General features: G+C 37.5%; 1 protein-coding gene across 5 annotated transcripts in view; it reads right to left on the bottom strand.

The window, feature by feature from the left end:
* The window catches only part of MTMR1 (myotubularin related protein 1), a 41,355-nt gene that overhangs the window by 3,159 nt on the left and 16,012 nt on the right, over nt 1–22,184 (bottom strand). For 4 of the 5 annotated variants that reach the window (XM_054839317.1, XM_054839320.1, XM_054839319.1 and 1 more), the window contains 4 exons: nt 20,325–20,531; nt 19,427–19,519; nt 14,327–14,440; nt 12,750–12,926 (listed from right to left, as the gene is read on the bottom strand). In XM_054839317.1, coding sequence (XP_054695292.1) covers nt 12,750–12,926; nt 14,327–14,440; nt 19,427–19,519; nt 20,325–20,531 — 591 coding nt within the window. Of the gene's footprint in view, nt 1–4,123; nt 4,820–12,749; nt 12,927–14,326; nt 14,441–19,426; nt 19,520–20,324; nt 20,532–22,184 lie in introns of those variants that run through there. The other variant, XM_054839322.1, reaches the window with a different exon arrangement.

The raw sequence follows: 22,184 nt of genomic DNA, 5'->3' as shown, positions 1-22,184 counted from the left end.
TCCCCTTCTAACGCCACAGTTGGCAGGAAACCTATTCAAAAGACTATTTGCAAATGGTCTTGATGGGATACACATTCCAGTCGATGTACCCCTATCCCTTATCAATACCACTTTCAGTTGAACTTAAAATGCCTTTCCTGGGAATGATTTCCCCTGCCTGTTGGGACAGAACTTAATTTTGTAAAGAGAGTAGAGCTCACAAAGCTGGCTCCGTATGGAGCATCTTGTTACTCTTCTAACCAGGCAGCTTTCCAAGAGTCTGACCCCTTCCAGCTTGTCAGTAAGAAAAGTGCAGCAGCCAAGTGAATTGTGCTTGTGGTGGACCTCCCGGAGTCACACTGATAAACCTCTCGCAGAAGTGGATAAGGTTTCTGCCTCTGCTTCTGACAGTGCCCAAAAATCAGCAGAGATGCACCTCTCCACATCAGACTTCTAGGCATTTTTCATGCGCATCTGGAACATTGAACTATCTCATGGCCAAAGGAGGATGGAAGCCACACTGGTTTTTGCAGCTGGATCTGTTATCTCAGACGAGCACATAGAGACCTCCCCTTCTTCCAAATGTCACAGAAAGGCCAAAAATGTTTGACTGTAAATTGTTTTTAATTTATTTTACCCCATATAAACTCCAATTGTTTACAGCTTTTGGAAGGAGCAAGATGGGAAAATAATTTAATCAGGCTGGCGAGACAATCGTGGGGAAATGCAGCAATGGGAAATCTATGGATTGCTAGACGTTGTAAGTAATTTATACCCTGGGATTCTGGAATGCCAGGCTCCGGGGAACTGCATTCATGCACGATCACCTCCTGCTGCTTAAGAGTGATTACAGGGCTGGGACCCACACCTGAGCATGAAATTCTCACACAGTGCTATGTGAAGAAGAAATCAAAAACCAGAAAGCGTGTCTCTTCTTGCCATCAACACACAACTCAGTCACAATTTATATTTTTGTCAATTCAGGCTTTTTAAAGAAAGTTCATCAAAGATCCATGCATTTCATTTTGGAATTTTCAAAAGCTCACACTTGTGTTTCTGAAACAGGAAAATACCATTTAATTTCTAATTTTAGTGCTAACTTAAAAGAATAAAATGGCATCAAACAGTCTGGTTTAGGTCAACATCTTTTTGGCCATAGGCTTTTTTCGTGTTTGTGGCTTAGCCCATGAACAGAAACTTCAGTGTATTCACAAAGTGCTGCTTCCAGTACCCTGGGAGTCATCAATTCATCCAGCATGCCATTTACAGCAATTTTAAAAGCGTAACTTTTTGGGTCTTCAGCAGAACAACCGCGGCACAGCACCATGCTCCCAATGACCCTGAAGTCCTGCCTTGTCTATGCAATGAATTCCTTCCCTTCTTGCAATCTTCTCCCACATCCACCATACAAACTGTTCAGCAAGCAAGGCCACAAGTCTAGAGACAACAGCCTCCTTCACTAATCAAACACAAAGCACCCCCTCCAGAAAGCCAATCTCCTTTTTCTGAGGTGGTCTACAGAAAATGTATGCACCTAAAAACATGGCAAAACTGAATCTGGTGACGAAGTTTGTCCAAGATGCTGTAATACACACTATGGAAAATTAAAATTTCACTGAAGACCAAGACTTTCTGGAATTAGCACTCCCCCCCCCTTTTTTTTTTCTTTCCTCAAGTGAAAGATCCCTTCCTCATACACTCCCACTTCAGATTTCTTCCTTATGAAGACATTTTCCTGAAACACTTAGGTCTGTAACAGAGTGATTTACCATTGGTATCATTAGTCACGCAAGCCCTGGGTCACAGGAGATTTGTACACCTGATTTCTGCACAGCTTAATCATGATTCAGCATAACAGGCCAATTTCTCTTCGACACCTTTCACACGGGCATTAGATGGCGTGTTCCACTGCACAATGCTCAAAAGCTCATAAAAAGCAGTTCCATACAACTGGCTTTTGGGGAACCCTCTACAAATCCTTTCAGGATACACAACACAAAAGCCGCTGCAGAACTTGGCACGCTGTGTAAAGTGCTCCGAGTAGGAAAAGAGTGACTGCACATCTCAATCGTTCTTCTGCTTCCCCCCCCAAACCTAATTCAACAAGACACACGCTCAAACTTTGATACAAGTGCTGTTCTCCCCATGCATCTATCTCAAAGAACAAGACTGTCTTTAAATAAATTAGCTAAATAACAATAATGACATTTTAAAAGTCTGTGTATATTCGAATTACACAAAAAACTCTTCAATATTAAGGTTGCAAAATTACGCTTTCAAAAAAATAGGTGTCAGAATGAAGATTACTTCTCCAAACTCAATTCGGCCTTGCTGTACATCTGTATAAAGTCTGGTTAAATAAACATTAAAATACTAGCTTCCCCCTTGTATTCCTCATTTATTCAGTGCACAGTTTGATGCTACTCAATTAGTGAGCAGTTATTCAATATTTAGTTTTCTTTGCAGGGTCTGACCCCATCCTTTATTTATTCTTCTGAACTTAAAATGCTTAGGTTTCCTTTTCTGTACTTTCATCTCATGTCAAGAAACAAATTTCTTTCTGCAGCACCCTAATGAGGTATGGGAGTACTAACACTCCGCTTTTACAGACAAGGATCTGAAGCAAATACCTCCTAATTTTGCATACCTTGCATCTCAAATCGATTGAACAGAGAACATAGGAATTCTGCAATTCGGCCTCGTGGGTATCAAGCAGGACACCCAGTAAACAAGCAGCACACACATGGTGAACACTCTGCTCCAAGAGATGTCCCTTCCAACAGAGGAATCCTGTGGCAAAGGTAGGGAGAAACTTGGTTTCTCCAGAGCAGCATCCTTCTCCCTCACCCACGGGACAATTCTTCCTTTGCCTGCAGCAATGCCCTCTCCTGCCTACTTTCCCAGGTCATATTCCATGCAAAGACCTCCAATACTTGAAGCATTACTCGCTCCTAGTTCCTATTCCCAGTTAGTCACAACTCTCAGAGACTCTGTATCAAATCCATCTCTCGGTCCTTTTATTCTCATTTATTCTCAGTCCTTCAGAATCCACTGAGATTGTTCCAGCCTCAGACCTCCAAATTGGATGAATTTCTTCCAGGATATGAGCAGACACATTTCTGAAACATAATCTCTCTTACTAAAATCTCATATTTGCCCTAGAGACGGAATATTTACAGAAAAAGAGCCCCTCACCCCAACAAAAGAAGTCTACAATACCAATATTTTCATATGGGAAAACATTCTTCTTAGTCACATTCCCATAAGCAACTGAGCCTTCTTGGATGAAGTTTTACAAAACACTTCAGTCAGACACACATACTTGGTGACTCAATACAAATCATTAAAATCCAGCAAAGCTGTAAGCAAGGCAGAATAGGGCCTAACAATGGAAAAATAAAGTGGTCACCTTTAAAATGTTGGCCATCTTTTAGTAAGTGCATGTTAGATGTAAACACTGCAAGAATGTTCTACCTACATATCATCATGCCATTTCATATGGCAGTGTAAACACGACTGGTTTTCTAATGTCACGTCTTTCTCAGGAAAAGATTCTTGTTGATTGCCATTTAACACGGCATCATGTTGTTGTGGTTTAGCCCCAGCCGGGAGCTGAGCACCATGTGGCCGCTCGCTTGCCGCTCACCCCCAGTTTTTGGATGAAAAAGGTAAAACTTGTAAGTTGGGATAAGGACAGTTCACTAGGACAGTAAAGGGAGAGGAAAATCACAATAGTAATAAAAGAATATACGAAGCGGGTGATACACAATGCAATTTGCTCACCGTGCAGAACCCGATGCCCAGCCTGTCCCCAAGCAGCGACTCCTCCTTCCCAGTCAGCTCCCCCCTTACATACTGAGCATGCTGTCATGGTATGGAATATCCCTTTGGCTAGTTTGGGTCAGCTGTCCTGGCTGCGTCCCCTCCCAGCTTCTTGTGAAAATTTACTCTATTCCGGCTGAAAACCAGGACACATGTAGATGCACATTGATGTAGAACAATTAAATTCCAAAAATAGACTTCACACACTAAAATTCCCATACATATTTTAATTTCATGAAATAACTCGTCAAATTCAGTCTAGAGAAATCTTTAGCACTTTCAGAGTATTTTAAAGCAGCTGACAATAACTGATTTATTAATGATAAAGGTCCATGTTAGAATTACATACTCATGGGGTAAGAAAAAGGTGGTATAGGCAGCTGAAAGACATAAAAAAATATTATAGAAGTTCTTATACAAAGACCTGAAAAGCATCATGGTATGAAGAGCTGTATTTTCCCAGATGTCTTAAATTCTTCTACTGTAACACCCCATTTTTGAGAAAAGCAGCAAATTTAAATGTAAAAAAATGGGAAGATAGACAGTGGTGCTAGAGGGAAAAGGGGGTGAAATGCCCCAAACAAAGCCTCAATCTCAAGTCACGTGTTTTTTTAAATGAAACCGTTAAGAGAACCAAATAGAACTGGATCTATGCGGCTTCCTACTATCTTGGAAGGAGGAGAATGAGTAGGAGGATGAAGTATCTTCAAATGAATTCAGTCACAAAACTCATGAAAATAATGACAGAAGTTTATTTCATTTCCACATTTCCTAAAGACCTGTTGCTGACAGCGTTTCCTCATACCATCCTGCGCAAATTCTTACAGTAACTATCTCCGTTTTTGTCACTTCATGCCATTATATTTCAGCGTGCGATTCCTCTCTCAGATAAAGCCTGCCTCAGAAAGGAATGGGTCCAACAACCTCCACAATAACACCTGTAATGGCTTGCTGTGAACAAGGTTCTCCTTTACTTTGCCACTGTTTAGAATAAAAGGAAGCAGAAGAGTGACAGATTCTGTAAGGAACAAGAAGTTTGGAGAAGATCATTTATTAAAAGATCTTGTTACCACCTTAACCCTAGAAGTGTATACTTGCACAGCACAAGTAGTGTCTCCATGGCAAGCTTTTATTACAGTCTTGTTAAGAAATCATATAATTGATTTGACTGAGAAGAATTTGTTGGGAGTCTGACAGCAGATGTACTGTTTTCTACTCTCATCCTGCCTCTCAAATTTGGAGTGGAAGCTCAAAAGATGACTCTGGACCCACCACCCAGTCGCATTCAAGTTATTTTTTGCTGCTCTACTCCACTGTATCAATACTAGATTTTCAGAAGGGTGTGCATCCTTTCCTTTGTAACACCCGCTTCCCAGCGTGCCATCGCAGTACTGCTGCTAGGCAACACCTGGCCACTACAGCCAGGTTCCCATCATTTCTGTCCATACTCCAGGGGAAAGCAAAGACCTACTTCTGCTGCACAAGAGGAACCTACAAAGATGAAACCTAACCCGGCAACGCATCTGCGGTTTTGTCAGGCTACAGCTGGAAAATTGGCTGGGCCATTGCTCACGAGGTCTTCAGGATGTTTTTCACATGTTATTTAAACTATTACCCCAATGTGCTGAAAAACATTAAATTTCATTTCTGTTATTTGACAAAATATTCCAGTAAAAAATAAAGTAGAAACATAAAGGTGTGTGTACCGCATTTTAACAGATTTTGGTGGGTTAACCCCATCAAAAAATTGTGTCATTTGACTATTTATAAGAAATAAAATTAGATTTCTCTAATCACATAAAATTTACTAAAAACAATTAGAAGTTGATCAATCCAAAACAAAATTGGCATTTACGTCTAATATAGCTAGCAATACAATCCAAGCAGGGAACAGAGAAAGGAGCAGGCCAGCAGCACTAAGTAGTGGGGAAAAGGGCCCGGATCCTTGGGAAGTCTGACCTTCCTCCAGGCATTAACCAAAAATCTGGCCCTGTAAAAGCTGGAGAAGAATTTACCTGCAACACCCTGAGAAGATTTTTCAGTGGGGTTTTTTTTTCCCTTTTAATTGCTATTGTAATATTGACTCAGAAGTGAAGAGGAATATGACTGAGACTGCACATTGTTCCCCTCCCTAACCCATAACCAACTTTTTCCAGCCACTTACCCAAACCCTGTGTCCCTACTCCTTTTACTCATCCTGAGCAATACCACTACATATAAGCTTTAAAGATTTATCCAGTTGTCCATGATTCTAGCATCTTTTTGTTTGGTTTTAAGCTCTCGCCAAGTTTTGTATCCTTTTCCATTCAAATCCCTATTTTATTCCATTACCCTCCCTCATTGAATTATCTTAAGGAACTAATATTTTGTAAATTAACTTTAAAAAAATCAACTCATCAGGATGATTTTATTTAGCGAAGTTCTTAGGTTTCTCTAGCCTTTTAACAATTCGCATTTTTGCCCATTTCGACATTCTTTTAAGTTTCCAGTCCAACTTTTCTGCATCAAGTCATGATTACACTTAGGACCTGGTCCCCCTTCGCATACAATCTATTCACCTATATCTATCTTCTACTCTTGCACTTTGTTCCTACTACTTGCTGCTTCTCCCCTTGCCTTTAATACTGTCAGCTGCCTTGTCTCTCCAGAGAGTTTCTTCTTTCTGGTACGAGCAGCCTCTTTCCCCTGTAAGACACGATACAATTCTCACTCTGCTAGGAATACCTGCAATACTTGAAACCCTGCATCCAATCAGTAAAAAATAGCAAAATGCTGCAAAATTGAGTGAGCCAAGTAACGTTCTTCACTCAGAAAGAACCGATTGTAGGGTCCTGCAAACTAACCCGTTAAAACGGGTGGGGTTTTACTTTCCTGATTAGCTAGCTTTGCTGCCCATCTCATTCAAAAACAGATACTTTTCCTACACTTTAAAGATAAGGTACCTGCTGCCTATAATGAGCTGCAAAATACTTCGAACACTGCTAAAGAAACATTCTTTATTGCTTAAAATACCATTGATATGAAACCGTTTTTTAAACTGAATTATCCACACGTACATCAAAAGCAGAACCTGGTGTACTTTACCTCTCAGAACATGCCGCTTCACAGTTATAATAAATTATTCCTGCTGGGTGAGGATTTGAGGAAAGATAAAGTTGTCGATTTTTTTAATTATACCCACATAGAAACTACAATTATGCTATACAATATACACACTACAGCAAATAAAAAAACCATCTAGACATAAGACAGCTTCATTTCCTAAAAAATTCAAACCTTCCTCTTCACAGAATTACTACAGTTCACTTTCAGTATTGATTTTCAGGTTTTCATTCCCAAGTAATCCTTCAGGATTCTGGAGTGCTTTTGGATAGCAAAATTTGTCAACACAAGGATAGGTATAAAAGAAATTATAATAGCTACTCACTTACAGTACCGCCAAGTCTTAATTGGATGGATATCTACTGTGTATTACTGTACTAGCTCAAGGACAGTCATTCACATGAAAATTGTTCAACAGTGAATGCATTTTGTCTTGTTCAGCGAGTATACTTTATCTATTTTAGCAACAGGGAAGAAAGGCTGCAGAGGAAAATGGTTATTTTAAATTCATTGCTTGACTTAAGACTGTCAGTTTTTCAAAAACCAACTCTGTACATTGGAAAGACAACAATATCTTTCACTTGAGCTTTTTGTTCCTCTACACGAAGAGCTGGAACTCTGACAGACTTGCTTTTAAAACCTAGTTAACAATATACTCATAGGAAAAGGCAATCTCAAATGATGAAAACAGCAATTTTCAATAATAATCAATACTTCCACACTTACTGTAGAAGTATGCTCTTGGGAAACCAAGCAAAACCCCTTGGCCTTCTGGAAAAGCAATGACTAGCAAACAGAAATTATGAATCCTACCATGTGGGAACTGGAACGGAGATTTGTGCAAACAACTGCAAGGATTTCCAGACTCAGGAAAGTCTACATGCTACAAGTAGATGCCATTGCTTGTTAAAACCTACAGGCCATTTAAATTTAGACATCTGATAGATTAGAGCAATGCTTTGAGTGCTTGCTCTTCAAAATATGTTAGAAACGCCCGAAAATGAACATTATTTGTACAGTACTAGTTTCTCCCTTTCTGTGCATGTTCTGATGCTGTGCTTATTACAGGATACCTATCTTTTTTTTTTCTTCTTACATAACTACAGATTCTTCCAGCACACGGGATAAGCAGTTAGTCTTTATTTTATTCCATAGCAATTGAATGCTGAGAGTTTTATTTGCAGATGTAAGTTAGCTGCAGTAAAGAAATCTTGACTTAGGCACCCAGAGAGAAAAACTCCGGTACTGTAAGAAACTTGCCTTGTCTCACAAGAAACTCTGCAGTAGATGCAGGGATGAAATCTCTGTAACTAGGGCAACACTCGGCTAACTAACACCCAAGGCGATTCCTTCTCCTGACATCTCCTGCCTCGTTCTTTCATGCAAAAAGATGGACTCAGGACCATCGATTGTGGACCAGCAATGCCAAGCATTTTCAGAGCCATATAATGGCTTTGTCCTGCCACAAAATGGTGTTAAATCATATGTACGAACCTTGAAAATATTACAACCAATGTCAACATGCTCAGGGAGGAAAACACCAGGCAACTTGACTGAAGGCAGGTATAAATAATATAAACACCCAACGTGCCAGACAGCAAGTCCTATCCTGTTATGTGCAGGACAAAGCACCTCAGTAATTATGTTTTCCAGTTTATTCTCAACAATTTTTCCAGTGACACTTAGCTTCTTATTTGTTCTTTTAAATATGCAATATTTTGTGTTTCTTGACACTGAAGTTCAGCTGACATCTAATCACTCAACTGTTCAACACATCAAATCCTTCTACAACTCCATACGCAGCATAAAAAAAGCAGCAATCATTGTAACCTATTTACATGCTTTCCAGATAATTTCTGTATATACTGAACAAAAAGTTATTTATCCCTACCTTTTCCTTTCCTTTTTTTTAAGCCAGCTGTTAACCTGTGAACAGACTTTCCCTAGCTTTTTGTGGAAGCTCTGAAGGCTGCCTTTAGCAGATGATCCCATTCCAGTAGCTGAATTGAATTCCTAGGTTATAGATGGTGCTAGCCTTACATTCTGGATGAAAATCCACACACACAAAGGAAAGAATGAATTTGAAAAATTTATAGGGATTCCTATGATATTATCTCTAGCACAGTGGCCAAATTTCCAGAACAGAACTTGAAGAAAAATTAGCTGGCATAGAAAAATTTTAAAAAGACCAATTAAAAGAAAATAAGTTTAAGCCCTATACTCCAAGGGTTAAAATGGCATTTGCCAGAAGGCATAAAACCAACTAAACATATCCTAATGGGCTGTAAATTTTATGACTAAAACACATTCTTTTCCTTGCCTCTCACATAGGAAGGTACAGCTTGAATTGAAAGGACCAGAACTTTTACTCATGCTCTGCATATATGAATGATAAAAGTATATTAGTTCAAAAATACTGCCCCTGCAGAAGCCTTATTCAGGAAAATCATTTGTTGTGTTCTCCCCACCTTCCAGAGTTGCCCAAGCAGATAACTAACTGACATCTGGCAGCCAGAACTCCTCAAACCAGTGTAAAGAAGAGGTCTGACTGACTACGTAGGAAAGAGAAATACATGGTATCAACTGAAAATAATTCAAAAGCATCATACAGTCTTATCTATTCCAGACCAGTAGGGTAATCTGTAAGACCAGTAACAGGTACCCACAGAGCACACCCCTCCGTATGAGAGAATGAGAGAGCTTATCTTCCGCACGTTGCATACAAATACACATTTCTCCAACCCGAGGAAAGGGCAAATCTGAAAAATCTTCTCAATCAATGAACTCAAATAAGATAGGACTAAAATCTATCTCATTTTCTTGGGACAAGAAGTCAATAATGATGTAACACCTCCAAACTGAAACCAAGGAACATTTTATTTCACTTAAGAATTAGAATGACCTTGTTGAAGCACAGTTTAGCAAAAAGGGAATCTGCAAGGGATGTCCACATTTAACCTTGACTTTTCCACACTGAACTCTGTGGAAGGAGACTGTGTGTCACCTAATGGCACAGCATCTATTACAATATAGCTGTAATCCTAAAATGAGGCTCTTGATGCAAATAAACACCATCAAAACCACCAATTCAGCCTTCCACAAAATGTAGATAGAACTGAAGATATATCATTATAAGCAATCTTTTCTTTACAGAACATAAGAATAACTCTGAACTATATATGTCCTAGTGCAATGATGAATATGATCAGACTTTCCTGTACTGTTAGAGATCTGATGAGACACAGATATTTGAAGACTAAGTACAACAAAGCACAAAGAAATTCTTATATCCAGTTAGCATTCAGTAATTTTAAAATTAAAACAATTAAAGGTGATGTATGCCCATTTCCAATAGAAAAGTCAATGAAGTGCAATGTTTAACTTCTCTCAGTCCATTTAAAAATTCAAGCCTTACTCACTAATAAAAGCTGAAATTAGAAAACCTAAAATATTGCCTCTAACCAAAACCTGCCCTTTTGCTCTTGCGAATTTCCTCTGCTATAACATAAAGATGGTTGATAATAGGGATCAAACACCCCTTCTGATTATATTAAAGGACTATTCTTCATCTTCCCATAAACTCATGTAATTAGGCATGTCTCCTTTTTGGTGAGCTCCTAGAAAACAATAAACATTTTCTAGTTTCCTAAAGAAGTTTTTACAGCTGATAAAACAGTACTTGAGGTTGCCTTGAATTGCTATTCATCAGAGCGCTCTACATTAACATTAAATATTTAACTTTCTCTTATTCCAACTGAAAAACAAAAGAACCACATTAAGTTACTCAACAAAATCACCTTCTCTCAGTAGGCAGAGATGCCTATTCTTTTAATAAATCCACTGACTGTTTAAAAAATCTTTTCACTGAAGATAAGTGAAGACCTGCTGGCCTTTGCAATGGTGATTGTCTTTTTTGCTGTTACTGAATGGGTCTGAATATTACTGAATCGGCTACCAGGGTGTGAAACTAGAAAATGCAAATACAGAAGAAAGCAAACTCAGTATATTGTGATGACAAAGTTTGTTATTTACTTGTTTGTGCTTTCATAATTAGATTGGAGAACACACTTCTGCAAGAAAACCCTGCAATTTCTGCAGCAAATTTATCCAAGTAGATGTGAAACACTTCCGAATATTTGTCACAAATATCCCATAAATTCAGGCCAGAGACAAGAGGAAAGGCATGATGTATCTGCACAAGACAAAGCTAATGGGGTAGATCTAAAAAGTCAAAGCAGTTGTATTAGTTCTTGAAGAAACGAAGGTGGTACTAAAGGTAAGGCAGTTACTAGGATCATCAAATTTTGTTACCTTCAAGCTGCTGATTTGAGGGACCTGTTCTCAAAGACCAGTGAAGATCAATGATTCACACGTGCTAGAGTGCCTGAGTGCTCTCCAACAGAAGCGGGCAGAGCGCTCTCCATCAGAGAGGCAGCGAGCAGGGCTTGCCACTAAGTATATGACAGTTCTGATATTTTCTCATCATGTCGTCTCTTCCCCACTCTCATCTCTTTTAGACCGGCACCAGCCTTCATGTGTGTTTACAAAGCCTGCTTGCTTTCAGGGCCTACAGATCTCAATTAAATACAAGTAATAAACTGACACTGCTGCAGGTCAATTATACTAAAAATGTGCATAAACCATGCAAATGTTTTTCAGCAAACAGGCTAAGGGAAAGGTGATATTTTGCTAAAAAGCAGTTGACAATTTTACTTTAAAACCATGAAGATTAAACTACATCACCTTTCAAGTTTTAACACATACTAACACCTAACAGGTACCTAAGAGTCACAGGACTGCATCAACCAAAATAGAACAAGTAAGGGAAACAAAGCAGCTCAGAGGAAACATCTCAGTGAGAAAACACGCAATCCAGACTTTTCCAGGACCATAAAAGGTATTTCTCAGATGCCTGGATGTCTACCAGTGTACTGTCCTTGAAACTTACCTTGGCACAGCATCTTTTACAACAGCCTCTGACTTCTGGGTGTCTAATAAATTTGAAACTCACATCTCATTTTAGCTGCTAGAAGATGAAAGCAGCTTTTGAGCAGTCACTTAATACAGGTAATTAATCATAATATGCTTGGGGGTACCTTGGAGTGTTACCTTAATAAAGAGATGGTGTAGCACCCTCAGATATATTATGGTTGCGACACAAACTGAATGTTCTTTCTTCAGATTTCTAAGCATGAGAGCATATGGAGTATTTGTCTGACGAGATTTAGAGATTTATCTGAATAGCAGACATTACTTATAAGAACAAATACTGGATGAATCAAGGAGCATGTATAGTGAGTGTTTAATCTTTAGCATGCCAGCTTGAAACCGTAAAGGTCAACTGCAAACAAGCATCTATGTGATGCTAAGTTTAGAGAACCTACAAAATGAGTCAGTACGCAGTCCAACTCCTTCAGAAACTGTTGCTATATTTTATATCATTGTTGGTAAAGGGCAAAACATGATTAAAACCAAAGGTACACTAAACTCTACAAGAAGGTTAAGGCAATAAAATTATTAAACAGTGTTACAAAGTAATATAGAAGTGTTATAAAAGTAATCTTCTGACAACAAAGACTGTTAATCTGTTACCTTTCACAAGCCAATAAAGTGATACTGTAACTCCCAAGTCTACTGGTGACTTTAATGAAAAGGTCATTTTACCAAGTTTGAACACATCCTGCATCTTCTTCGAGAAAAATCACCTTTTTCCCTATCAGCTGAAATACGTGCAACAGATGAGCACTTTTGAAATTAAATGCTGCATTCAACACTATGAAAAATAATATTTTTTTTTAATCTCTCTGCTCTTCACTAGAATATAAAAGTCAAGTGAAAGCTCATACCTGAGGCCGCATCCTTGGGTTCCATCTGACGTAGTAGTTCACCCATAGTTCCAAATGGTTCAGACTGGCAACAGGATACAGGACATGGTTTTCATAGTTTACGTAGAAAGGGTTTGTGAACTCATCTAACTGGCTGTTTATATAGGACCACAGCGATACAGTCTTTGTGCTTACCTCCTGATTGAAAAAAAAAAAAAAAAAAATTATATGGATTGCAAAACCTTAAAATGTGTAGCTAATATCTACACATCAGTAATTTAGTCTGTGAAATTTACCTTATCTACTAGAAAATTACAAGTACTCTGAGAACACTCCCAGTCCTGATCATTAAACAGCCTTAAAACTTTAGCAAAACATTTGAAAGCTTATTCTGGTCCAAGGCTGAGAAAGGAGATTCAGGCATATTATTTTCAGAGACACTAAGGTCTAGTTGAGCAAAAGAAAGCTGTACTGCTCATAACTTACAGCAATGTTTACAGCTGCTTAAATACATGGTTACACACTGACCAACTTAAAAAAAAATAAAAATTAAATCAGCTTTGAGAAGAAAATCTGTGACGAGATATGTAGTCTGGAAGATCCAAAATAGCATCAGTGAAAAATAATTATTCAATTCTCCCGCTCACACTGTTTGCTCCTATCAATTGATATTATGCTTTAAAATGCCTATTTTATCTTTATTTGCACTTCTGAAAGTTGTATTATTCTAAATGTAATCAGCATAATCATGGTTAGATCAAAGATTGGAAATCTGAACTTACATCAGATTCATCTTGCAATTTTACAGTCCTTCAGTGTTGTAAAGCATGTGTTTCTACTACCGCTGTGTCTTAAATTGCATTTCTTTATTGAGAATTGCATCTGACTATTCATTGATGAAAGAAAGCTGTCTGGAAACCCTGCATTTGCTGAGAACATGTTATTCAGCTCCATCTTGTGGCATTTACATGCAACTTTTTCCCTACAGAAGCAGTAGAGACAAACCAAAAAAAAATAGCAAAGCTAAATATGGCAAGGAACTGTTACTTGCTTTAAAAAATATGAAGTATTAAAACCAACAAAGCCAAAAGTAAGCAAAAGTGTACCTGGAATATTAGCAAACTTTTAATGTTTTTTTTTCTCCAAACTCAAAGTATTTCATTGAGTCCTAACTTCATTCATTCAGATATTTTAAATTTCTGTAGTGTTCAACCGTAAGTTCCATCTAATTATGTCCTAAGTGACCTGCAAAGTCATCCATAGGAGTTCCTTTGGAAATAGCAAAAGAAATGCTAATATAATTTGATAATGATTATTTAAATCTGTATATGTTGGCAAGAAGTATCTGAAAGAGGACTTTCTAAAACCTTCAAACCCCTGAACAGATAATACCTAAAGAAAAATAAGTGCCACCTTATTTAATAGCAGGGCATTCAGTAAATATTCCTCATACCATGAAATTTCACGTCTGCATTGTCTTTCAAGACTACATGACAAATGTATCCAAAAACACAACTCAAATTTTCTTAGGTCTTGGATTCTAATAATTTTCATATAAAATCAACAAATGAAGAATGTGTATTACACTAATTATTTACCTCTTTTAATCTCTCTTTTTCACAGTTGCATAAGAAAGTCCCAAAGAGACAACTATAAAGGTGATCCAGAATGGTGATCAAAAATAACTCATTGAATTCAAAGGCTGCAGGAAACTGAAATAAAAAATTGGTAAAGTTACTTTAAACTTTATTTTAAGCAGCATGGAAAGGAAGAAACTCAGACATAAGAAATAACGAAAAGATTCCAGTAAGATTTTTTTTTCTTATTTAGTCATTATTTTCAGGAAAACTCAGCAATTTCATTAACTCCCATTGCAATAATACATTTCACCCACGTACTTCTTTATAAATACTCCTCGGAGATAAACCTTACATTCATTATGCAAGTATACTAGAATACAAACATAGAAACATTAGCTAATGTGAAACTGGTGACACAAAGCAATCCATTTTAAGGAGCTCTAACAGCATTCTGTCCTAACCCACCCCAAACTGTCTTCAACATATGTTTTATTTCTCTTGTTACAGGACAATAAATCGTTTTGGAGAAAAGACAAAATAAAAAAAAGATGATGATGACATTTAAGAATTTTATTTCCCACTCTAACATGCAATGAATTGGATAATACAGACTACTGTATATGTGCTTAACATATATTTAAAATGTTTCTTTCACTTTCTACCCAAGTAGTTACTTTTCTCCATCTCACCCCTTGAGTTTACCATCAGCTACGTACAATAAGCCTTTAATCCCTCCTCTTTTATATTGGAAAGTAATCCTGTAGATCTGAAATGAAAGAACTGTTGTTCCACTGAGGACCACTAGGTATTTTATTCACAAGCAGGTTACCTGATACATTATAGGAAAAAGAGTTAGAAATTTGAAAACACTCAAAATGTTTAGGATATATCTTAATCTGTAGTGCTCTAAAAATCATAAAGGAAGAAATTAATGCAAACTGCATGGGCTGCTACCTATTCAGATGGAAAAGGTCCTTCTTCAAACAAATTTTATGATAGGACTACATATGGCAACTGCTTGATGTGTCAAAATAACTTTGCATTCAGTATGACAAGGGTCTCAAACACAGATACAGAATGATAAACATTTAGGAGGAAAAAAATTAGAAGACTAAAGGAAAATTTAAGAAGCAGCATTTCTCTCATTGCCATGAAAGAGAATAAGAGACTAATTTTCAAGACAAATGAAACAAATCTTGTTCATTCCCACTAAAGGAGTAAATCTTTACAGAAGTCTAAACCACAAAGTTACAGATTCATAGGGAGAATTTCCTGCTATATGGAGAAATCTCAAGTCAATATTTCAGGTCTGAAGAAAGCAGTGGACTGGTTTGTGTTATGTGCCACTGAAGAATACTGAACACCTTGGCATGAGTGACTCAAGAGCTACTTTAAATAAGAAAAAAAGACAACAAGTAAAGCTAGGAGGAATAACACAGCACTTGGGACTGCAGATGAACTAGCTGATGCAGAAATTTCTCTTCAGTGTCATCTGTGATTTATGAAGGGCAAATGTTTATTCATGTTGAAAGTAAAGAGTTTAATAACACACAATGGGTATGCTTGTATTAAACCCAAAAAGATCTAAGTTTTAAGCAATGTTCTTTTAAAAGAAGATTGATTTAAGTCAAACATTGCAAAAACATTCTCTCTCCAAGACTTTCAAGGTAAGATATACCAACTTTCAAATGAAAATTTTGAGTAAGGAAAATATCAATATCATGGCTCACAAAATGAACGGGAGCCTTCCTTCTTCAGACTCTGCCAAAGCAGAGTTCAACAGCACTGCTCGCACAGGGGCTTCTCTCTCAAATCACTGGTTTGCAATCACCTAGCTATTTGGTTTCATAAAACATATAGGAACTTAAGATTATCAAATTCTCTTTTCCAGTCATGTTCAAAAGTTATCACTTACAGCATTTCCTTCTCTCTAGGAAATCATGCCAAAACTCAATTACAATAGAATGATGTTAACAACACAGCTATGATTTTAAAAAAGGTTGAACAGCACTTGATAAGCAGGTGTGCCGAACCAAGCCAGGAGAAAATTCAGTGGGTCTCAGATCTCAATCTCCTGCATCCAGCTCAAAGCAGCAATCAGATACAGAGAGCAAAAATAATTTGCAAAGGATCAAAATTATGTTTGGAAATAACTTTGAAGACAAAGCCTCTCCTAAAGGGACTCTCTTTAACTGAAAGCACTTAATGAGCCTTGTCACATTAGGGTTCTGTGTTGTGACGGGTCCATACTAATCAGACGGATGCCAACACGGCCGCTATTCCAATCTAGTGAAGCATAGTCAAAATTCCATACATCAGTGGTTGCACTCCAACTAATTTATTAATAAGTGATAGCACTTTATTGAAACCCTGTCTTTGGATACAAGAGTTGTACTGTTGGAGCTGTTGTATCAAGACTGTAAAGCTTCTATTACCACTGCTGAAAAATCACTGACCTAAAAATGCTTTCCTCTGTAGTTCCAAGCCCATTAGCGTCTGTTTGAAGATTCAGGTGGAAAAATTCCCCAAATGAAAATTTACTTCTTGTCAAATCCACTAATTGTGAGAGAAGACATGGGTCATTAAAATCTCCCACTTGATGCTGCTGGAGTTCTTGAGGGGTTTTGTAAAGGAGGGATTCAAAAGAAGAATTCTCTTGTTTAAAAGTCTGATGATGCCAAGTGGCATCTGATTCAGAGACATGCAAAGTAAACTTGGCTTTTAATCAATGAACTCGTTCTGTACTACAGTAACATTTAAAGTCGAAACACTTTGAATAGTTCTTATGATTGTGGAATTAGACTGAATCAGGTTAACTGAACACTAGATACCGTAACAGAGTACACTACTGAAAGTAGTGAAAAATGTCTCTCCGACAACAGATGACACGTGGTAACAAACAGGATGCAACTTTCTACCAACTTTAAAGATATCTTCCTCCTATGTGGGGACTCTGCAGTAAAGGTAGAAAGCTACTATTTGAGCTGCAATGCTACATATTACATAGTTTTGTTTCACTTTTAACAGGACATCAGTATTTCATCAGATCAGATGTGGCCTTTCCAATTTGACATCTGCTATTCAAAATCACCAGAATTTACTAAAAGGAGGGAAATCACTTCACCATATGTTTTTTATTAAAATCTGATATCAATGTACTTCTCTCAAGTTCTCTATTACTGCATTTGTGTGTCATGAAGACCATGAAAAACAAGGGAAAATATAAGACTGTCAAGGATTAAGTTTCATTGTCTGAAGCTAACCAGAAAATTGTATCTTAGTGGGAAGTTAGAGATTCTCTCACTGTATTACATCGACTGTTTTAAGAATGTAATTCACAGAACCCAAAAGAGAAAGTTTGCTCACTTTGAGCCCATGCCCAAACCCCGAGCCCTTACATCCTCCTGCAGTCATTAACACTTATTTGAGCTTTAGAACATTTCACATATGTTTACCATGGATTCTAAAGCATGAAGCTAGCACTGTTTTACAAGCAAGTGATTGACACAAGGATAAAATAGAACCCTGGTTTTCATAGGTCCATATCAAGGTAATCACAATCTTCACATCAATTGTCTAGGTGTTGAAGTCAACTAAAAATAAAAATAAGTGGGCAAGAACTCTCCAAGAATGAAGTTTTCCATTTTTTTCCTGCTGTAACATTAATGATTTTTCAATGCCACTGCTGTTCATGAATTTCAGAACAGTTTCTGGATCCAGGTTTTGCATGTGGTATTGGCAAAATGTTTTGCAGATTCCCCCCGACCTCCTGCCCCTTCTATTTTTTTTATTTTTTTTTTTTTTAAACTAGAGGGAACTAAACTGTTTATAGCAAGAAATGGGAGGCAGCAAGGGAGACCACAAAAATAGAAGAGGCTGCTCTCAATTAAGGATCTCCCCAGAGGACTTTTGTTCCTACCAGGTGTTCAGAACTGCTTCTCTTTGCTATTGTTATTAGCTTTCCTCCGAGAAGGGCAGAAATTTTCATTTATTTTCTCCAGCCATACTAACTAGCACATCAATGCTGAAATAAAGATACATGGAAAGAGAAAGTCTTCAAGAGACTCTGGACAAGGGCCCAGTATTACAGCAGGGAACTTCCATAAAGCACGGAAGACGACCGTTTTGAATACAAGTTTTGGAAACTATGATGTAAGTTTTTAAGAACCATGTTCAGAACAAGACGACTGAGGTAAGAGATCTGGGAGTGCTAGCATCATACGGAACCAGACTATTATGCTCCTCTCTTCAAAATTAATCACATGCTATCCAGACTTCAGTATAACAGCTTTTACCATAAGAGCACAGATCTATGCTAAGCTTCAAGAAGAAAAAAAAAAGAGGAAAAAAAAGGAGTCAAGCACTTCTAATTTACTTGGAAATAAAGCCTTCATGTGGACAACCTATTTCAGTAACCCCGTTAAAGAACAACAATATAAAATCTCAGAAAAATCTTAAGTTTATGCTCATGAAGGTACAAATAAGGAAAATGAAGGCTAAAGCCATTCTGTAATTTAACATATTCAGAAAAAAAAAAGAATTTAAATATTTTTATATCTAAATATCACTAATTCCAAAGATCTCCTCTGATCCAGAGGTAAAAGCAGTATTGGAAGTAAGAAAACTTATCTGAGAACAGGCTTGTATGTTAGAAATGCTGTCCTGCATGCATAATGATGCTAACATTAACTTACATTTCACATTTGAGATGTACATAGGAAGAACCCTCTCCTTCCCTCAGTTCATAATCAGCCTCGATTTTTGCTGTTTCTTAAGGACAATATAAATCTATACAAACATTTACTCCACTGGAGAATATGCAAAGCAAATAATTTTTCTCATCAATAACCCTCATTTACGTAATCAGACAACCCTTTGAAAGCCTATTTTAAACAAAAAAAGAGTCCTAGTATTTTGGTTTCAAGTCAATACTTCTACTCTAGCTCCTTCTACCTCACTTTGAGCAAAAATTTCCCTATGTGTGCACAGTGTAGCCACAGCACAATCAACTTCAGGAAAACATCCTACTGCTCTGCAAAGGAATGCATTCTCCTACATAAATTATGTATCCAAGATAAATACTGAGACCTCATAGAAATATTCTCTTAAGCATCTTACCTGCTTTGTCATTTGCCAAACACAGTCGATGAACTGAAGGAAAATGGGAGATCTGTCTGCATCAGCATGATCATCATCTCCATGTCCTACTCGCTGAAAGTCAAAACAAACTCTTCATTTCCGTCTAGTGTATTTACAGTACCATCCCAACACTTTAAAGCTGAGTAACCCATAGTGAACAAGACAAGCAAATCTTCCATAATGCTAACTTGTATTTTTCAACTACTAGAAATGCATCCCAGCATTCACTTATGGACATACCTCTGCTGTTCAGCAGAGCAGGAAAGACACTTGATCAACAAAACTGTGCCAGCTGTTTCCCCATCTTTTACTGCACAGCCATTTATTTCTACCAGTGGGTCAAACTGGTAGGTATTTACTAAGACTATACTGAAACAATGATTATTCCATATCCACCTGCCATAACTACATGTCATTTCTCCTAAACCATCTTAGAGTCAGAGCGCACAAAATGTCATAATAATTTATGTCCTAATTCCCCACTAGCCCATGTGTTAAATAAACACTTCAACCTTAAATCAGAGTAATGGTTCCAGCAATTTTACCTTCTAGACACCTTAATTGTTTTCCTTGTTTCTCCATTCGTAAGATTGTTAAAGGTGAAGCAATGTGTCACAATCCCTCTTCCTCATTAAAAAACCATGTGACTTTTTTTAACCATTATGTTCGAGCCACTTAATTCTTATTTACTGTATATTATACTTCACACACAGATTTCCTGTTAAAAATGAACAGGTAACAATTCTCTGACACACTCACACCATTAAAAGGACACCAGAGATAATAACTAAAATGCAGCAGAGTACTGTGAGAAAACATGCTATTCAAAATAAAAACCTTGAAGGCGATAAACTGCACACTAAAACTTTCAGCTTACCATTGCAAATCGGTGTCCAAAACTTATCCATTCTTTCTCTATAAGAACTTCAAACCCCTTGATAGTTCTGTAATAGCTGTCCAGCATAAGCATAGCTAGCGCAGTAAGCTGTGCAGTTCGATCCCAACCATCACTGCAATGTACCACTACAGATGTTTTTCCAGATTCAATTTTATCCGCAATTCTTACTGCTCCGGCAAGAAGCATCTTAAACAAAAATAAACAAACAAGCATATTAAATACCACCAAAAAAAAAAAAAAAGAGTTATATATTTATACTCTTAAGGTTAATATATTTTAAAATAATTTCAGATTAATTACATCATTATCTGGACAACATTGCTTTAAATGAGAGATTTCCAAATGACGGTATGCATATTCCTAGAGGTATAAAAACTGTGTGCACTCTGTTGACCAGGAGAGAGTTCTTACCAGCTCTCCATTATTAGTAGCACATAGCAAAAGAATCTGGGAATCCCTTCTCTAAATTAAATCTGAAATACAGTACCATGATGAAAAGACACCAATACTGTAACCTATTCCAAAGGCTGAAGTTTCAATATTTTCAAAGGTCATTTTCACAGTAATCGATCACTCTTTCTTCCTCAGCTTTCAGTTCTCAATGACTAAGTTTAGTGAAAGGGACAAACGATCCAGCTAACCTAAATCAAAACCCACCCCAAACAAACCCAGAAACCCCTGGCTGGGAGCCTGTGCTGATGTGTTGGTGCATGAAGTATACACTGTATTCAGCCCATGAGCAGACTATTAATAGCGTGGATTCAGAAGCATGCTGGAGAGCAAAGGATAGAGGTGGCACAGGACTGAGATCACCTGTGTGAATTTGTTATCCTTCTCCCCGACAAAAAAAACCCTCTGTCATTCTCTTATGCTGCTCAGTAGTTTTTTAAAAATTGGAATCATCTCTCCCCTGTGAAGATTTGTCTCTGTAACATGACCTATCAAGGCATTGAAAAATATGTGGAAAAACCCCCAACCACTAGAATAGGGCCACAGGAGAAATTCCTATTCCACATTCCAACATCAGAAAATGGAATCTTGCAAAATACTTGCATTTTTCCCTTCCCAGGCATGTAAAAACATCTTCTGGGAAGTAGGAAAGCCAGCACCCACTGGAGAAGCTGTGCACAGACTAGTCTTCAAAGCTATTTCAAGACCCATGCTTTATAGACAATTTTCATTGACTATATCTTTCATTGATCGTATCTTTTATGGTAAAACTGAAGGATGCCAGGATGGAAATATCAGGAAATAATATAAAAGCTTCTATGGGAGAACAGAGCTTGTGGTCTGAAGTAGTTAATTGCCAATTACTTCAGTTACAAAGCTTTACTGCACTAAAAAAGTGCAAATATTAAAACAGATTGGTCTTCAATAAAAGCAGAAAACTAATCTATATGACATACAGGTATGCAATAGCTTGCTTTAAATTGTCCTAAAGAGAACACAGATGCCTCTGAAGGACTACAGCTGAAAATAAATGGATAGAACAGATACAGGCAATAAGCAGAGAATGGGAGACAGAGTTACTATTAATTCAGTAAATATCCATGGAGTAGGTGAAGCATTTTATTCTACTTTGGACAAAAGCCTTTAGAAAACAGCTCCCTCCACAAACTATTATTATTCTTTATAGATGTTTCTTAGCCACCATCGCAGTATTTCAGTTAGGGCTCTTAATGAATAACTGGCTTTGGATTGATTTAGAAAATGAGAATTGGCTTAAAAATAATTAATAGCACAAGTTCTACCCTGAAAGACAGAAAATATCCTGGAGGGCATGAGGAAACATCCTGGATGTGCAAAAAGCATCAAGTGACTCTACTCCTGTTGTTACTA

Source organism: Grus americana, chromosome 12 (genome assembly GCF_028858705.1).
Source record: "Grus americana isolate bGruAme1 chromosome 12, bGruAme1.mat, whole genome shotgun sequence".
Lineage (NCBI taxonomy): Eukaryota > Metazoa > Chordata > Aves > Gruiformes > Gruidae > Grus > Grus americana.
This window is presented reverse-complemented; position numbering and strand designations above follow the sequence as displayed.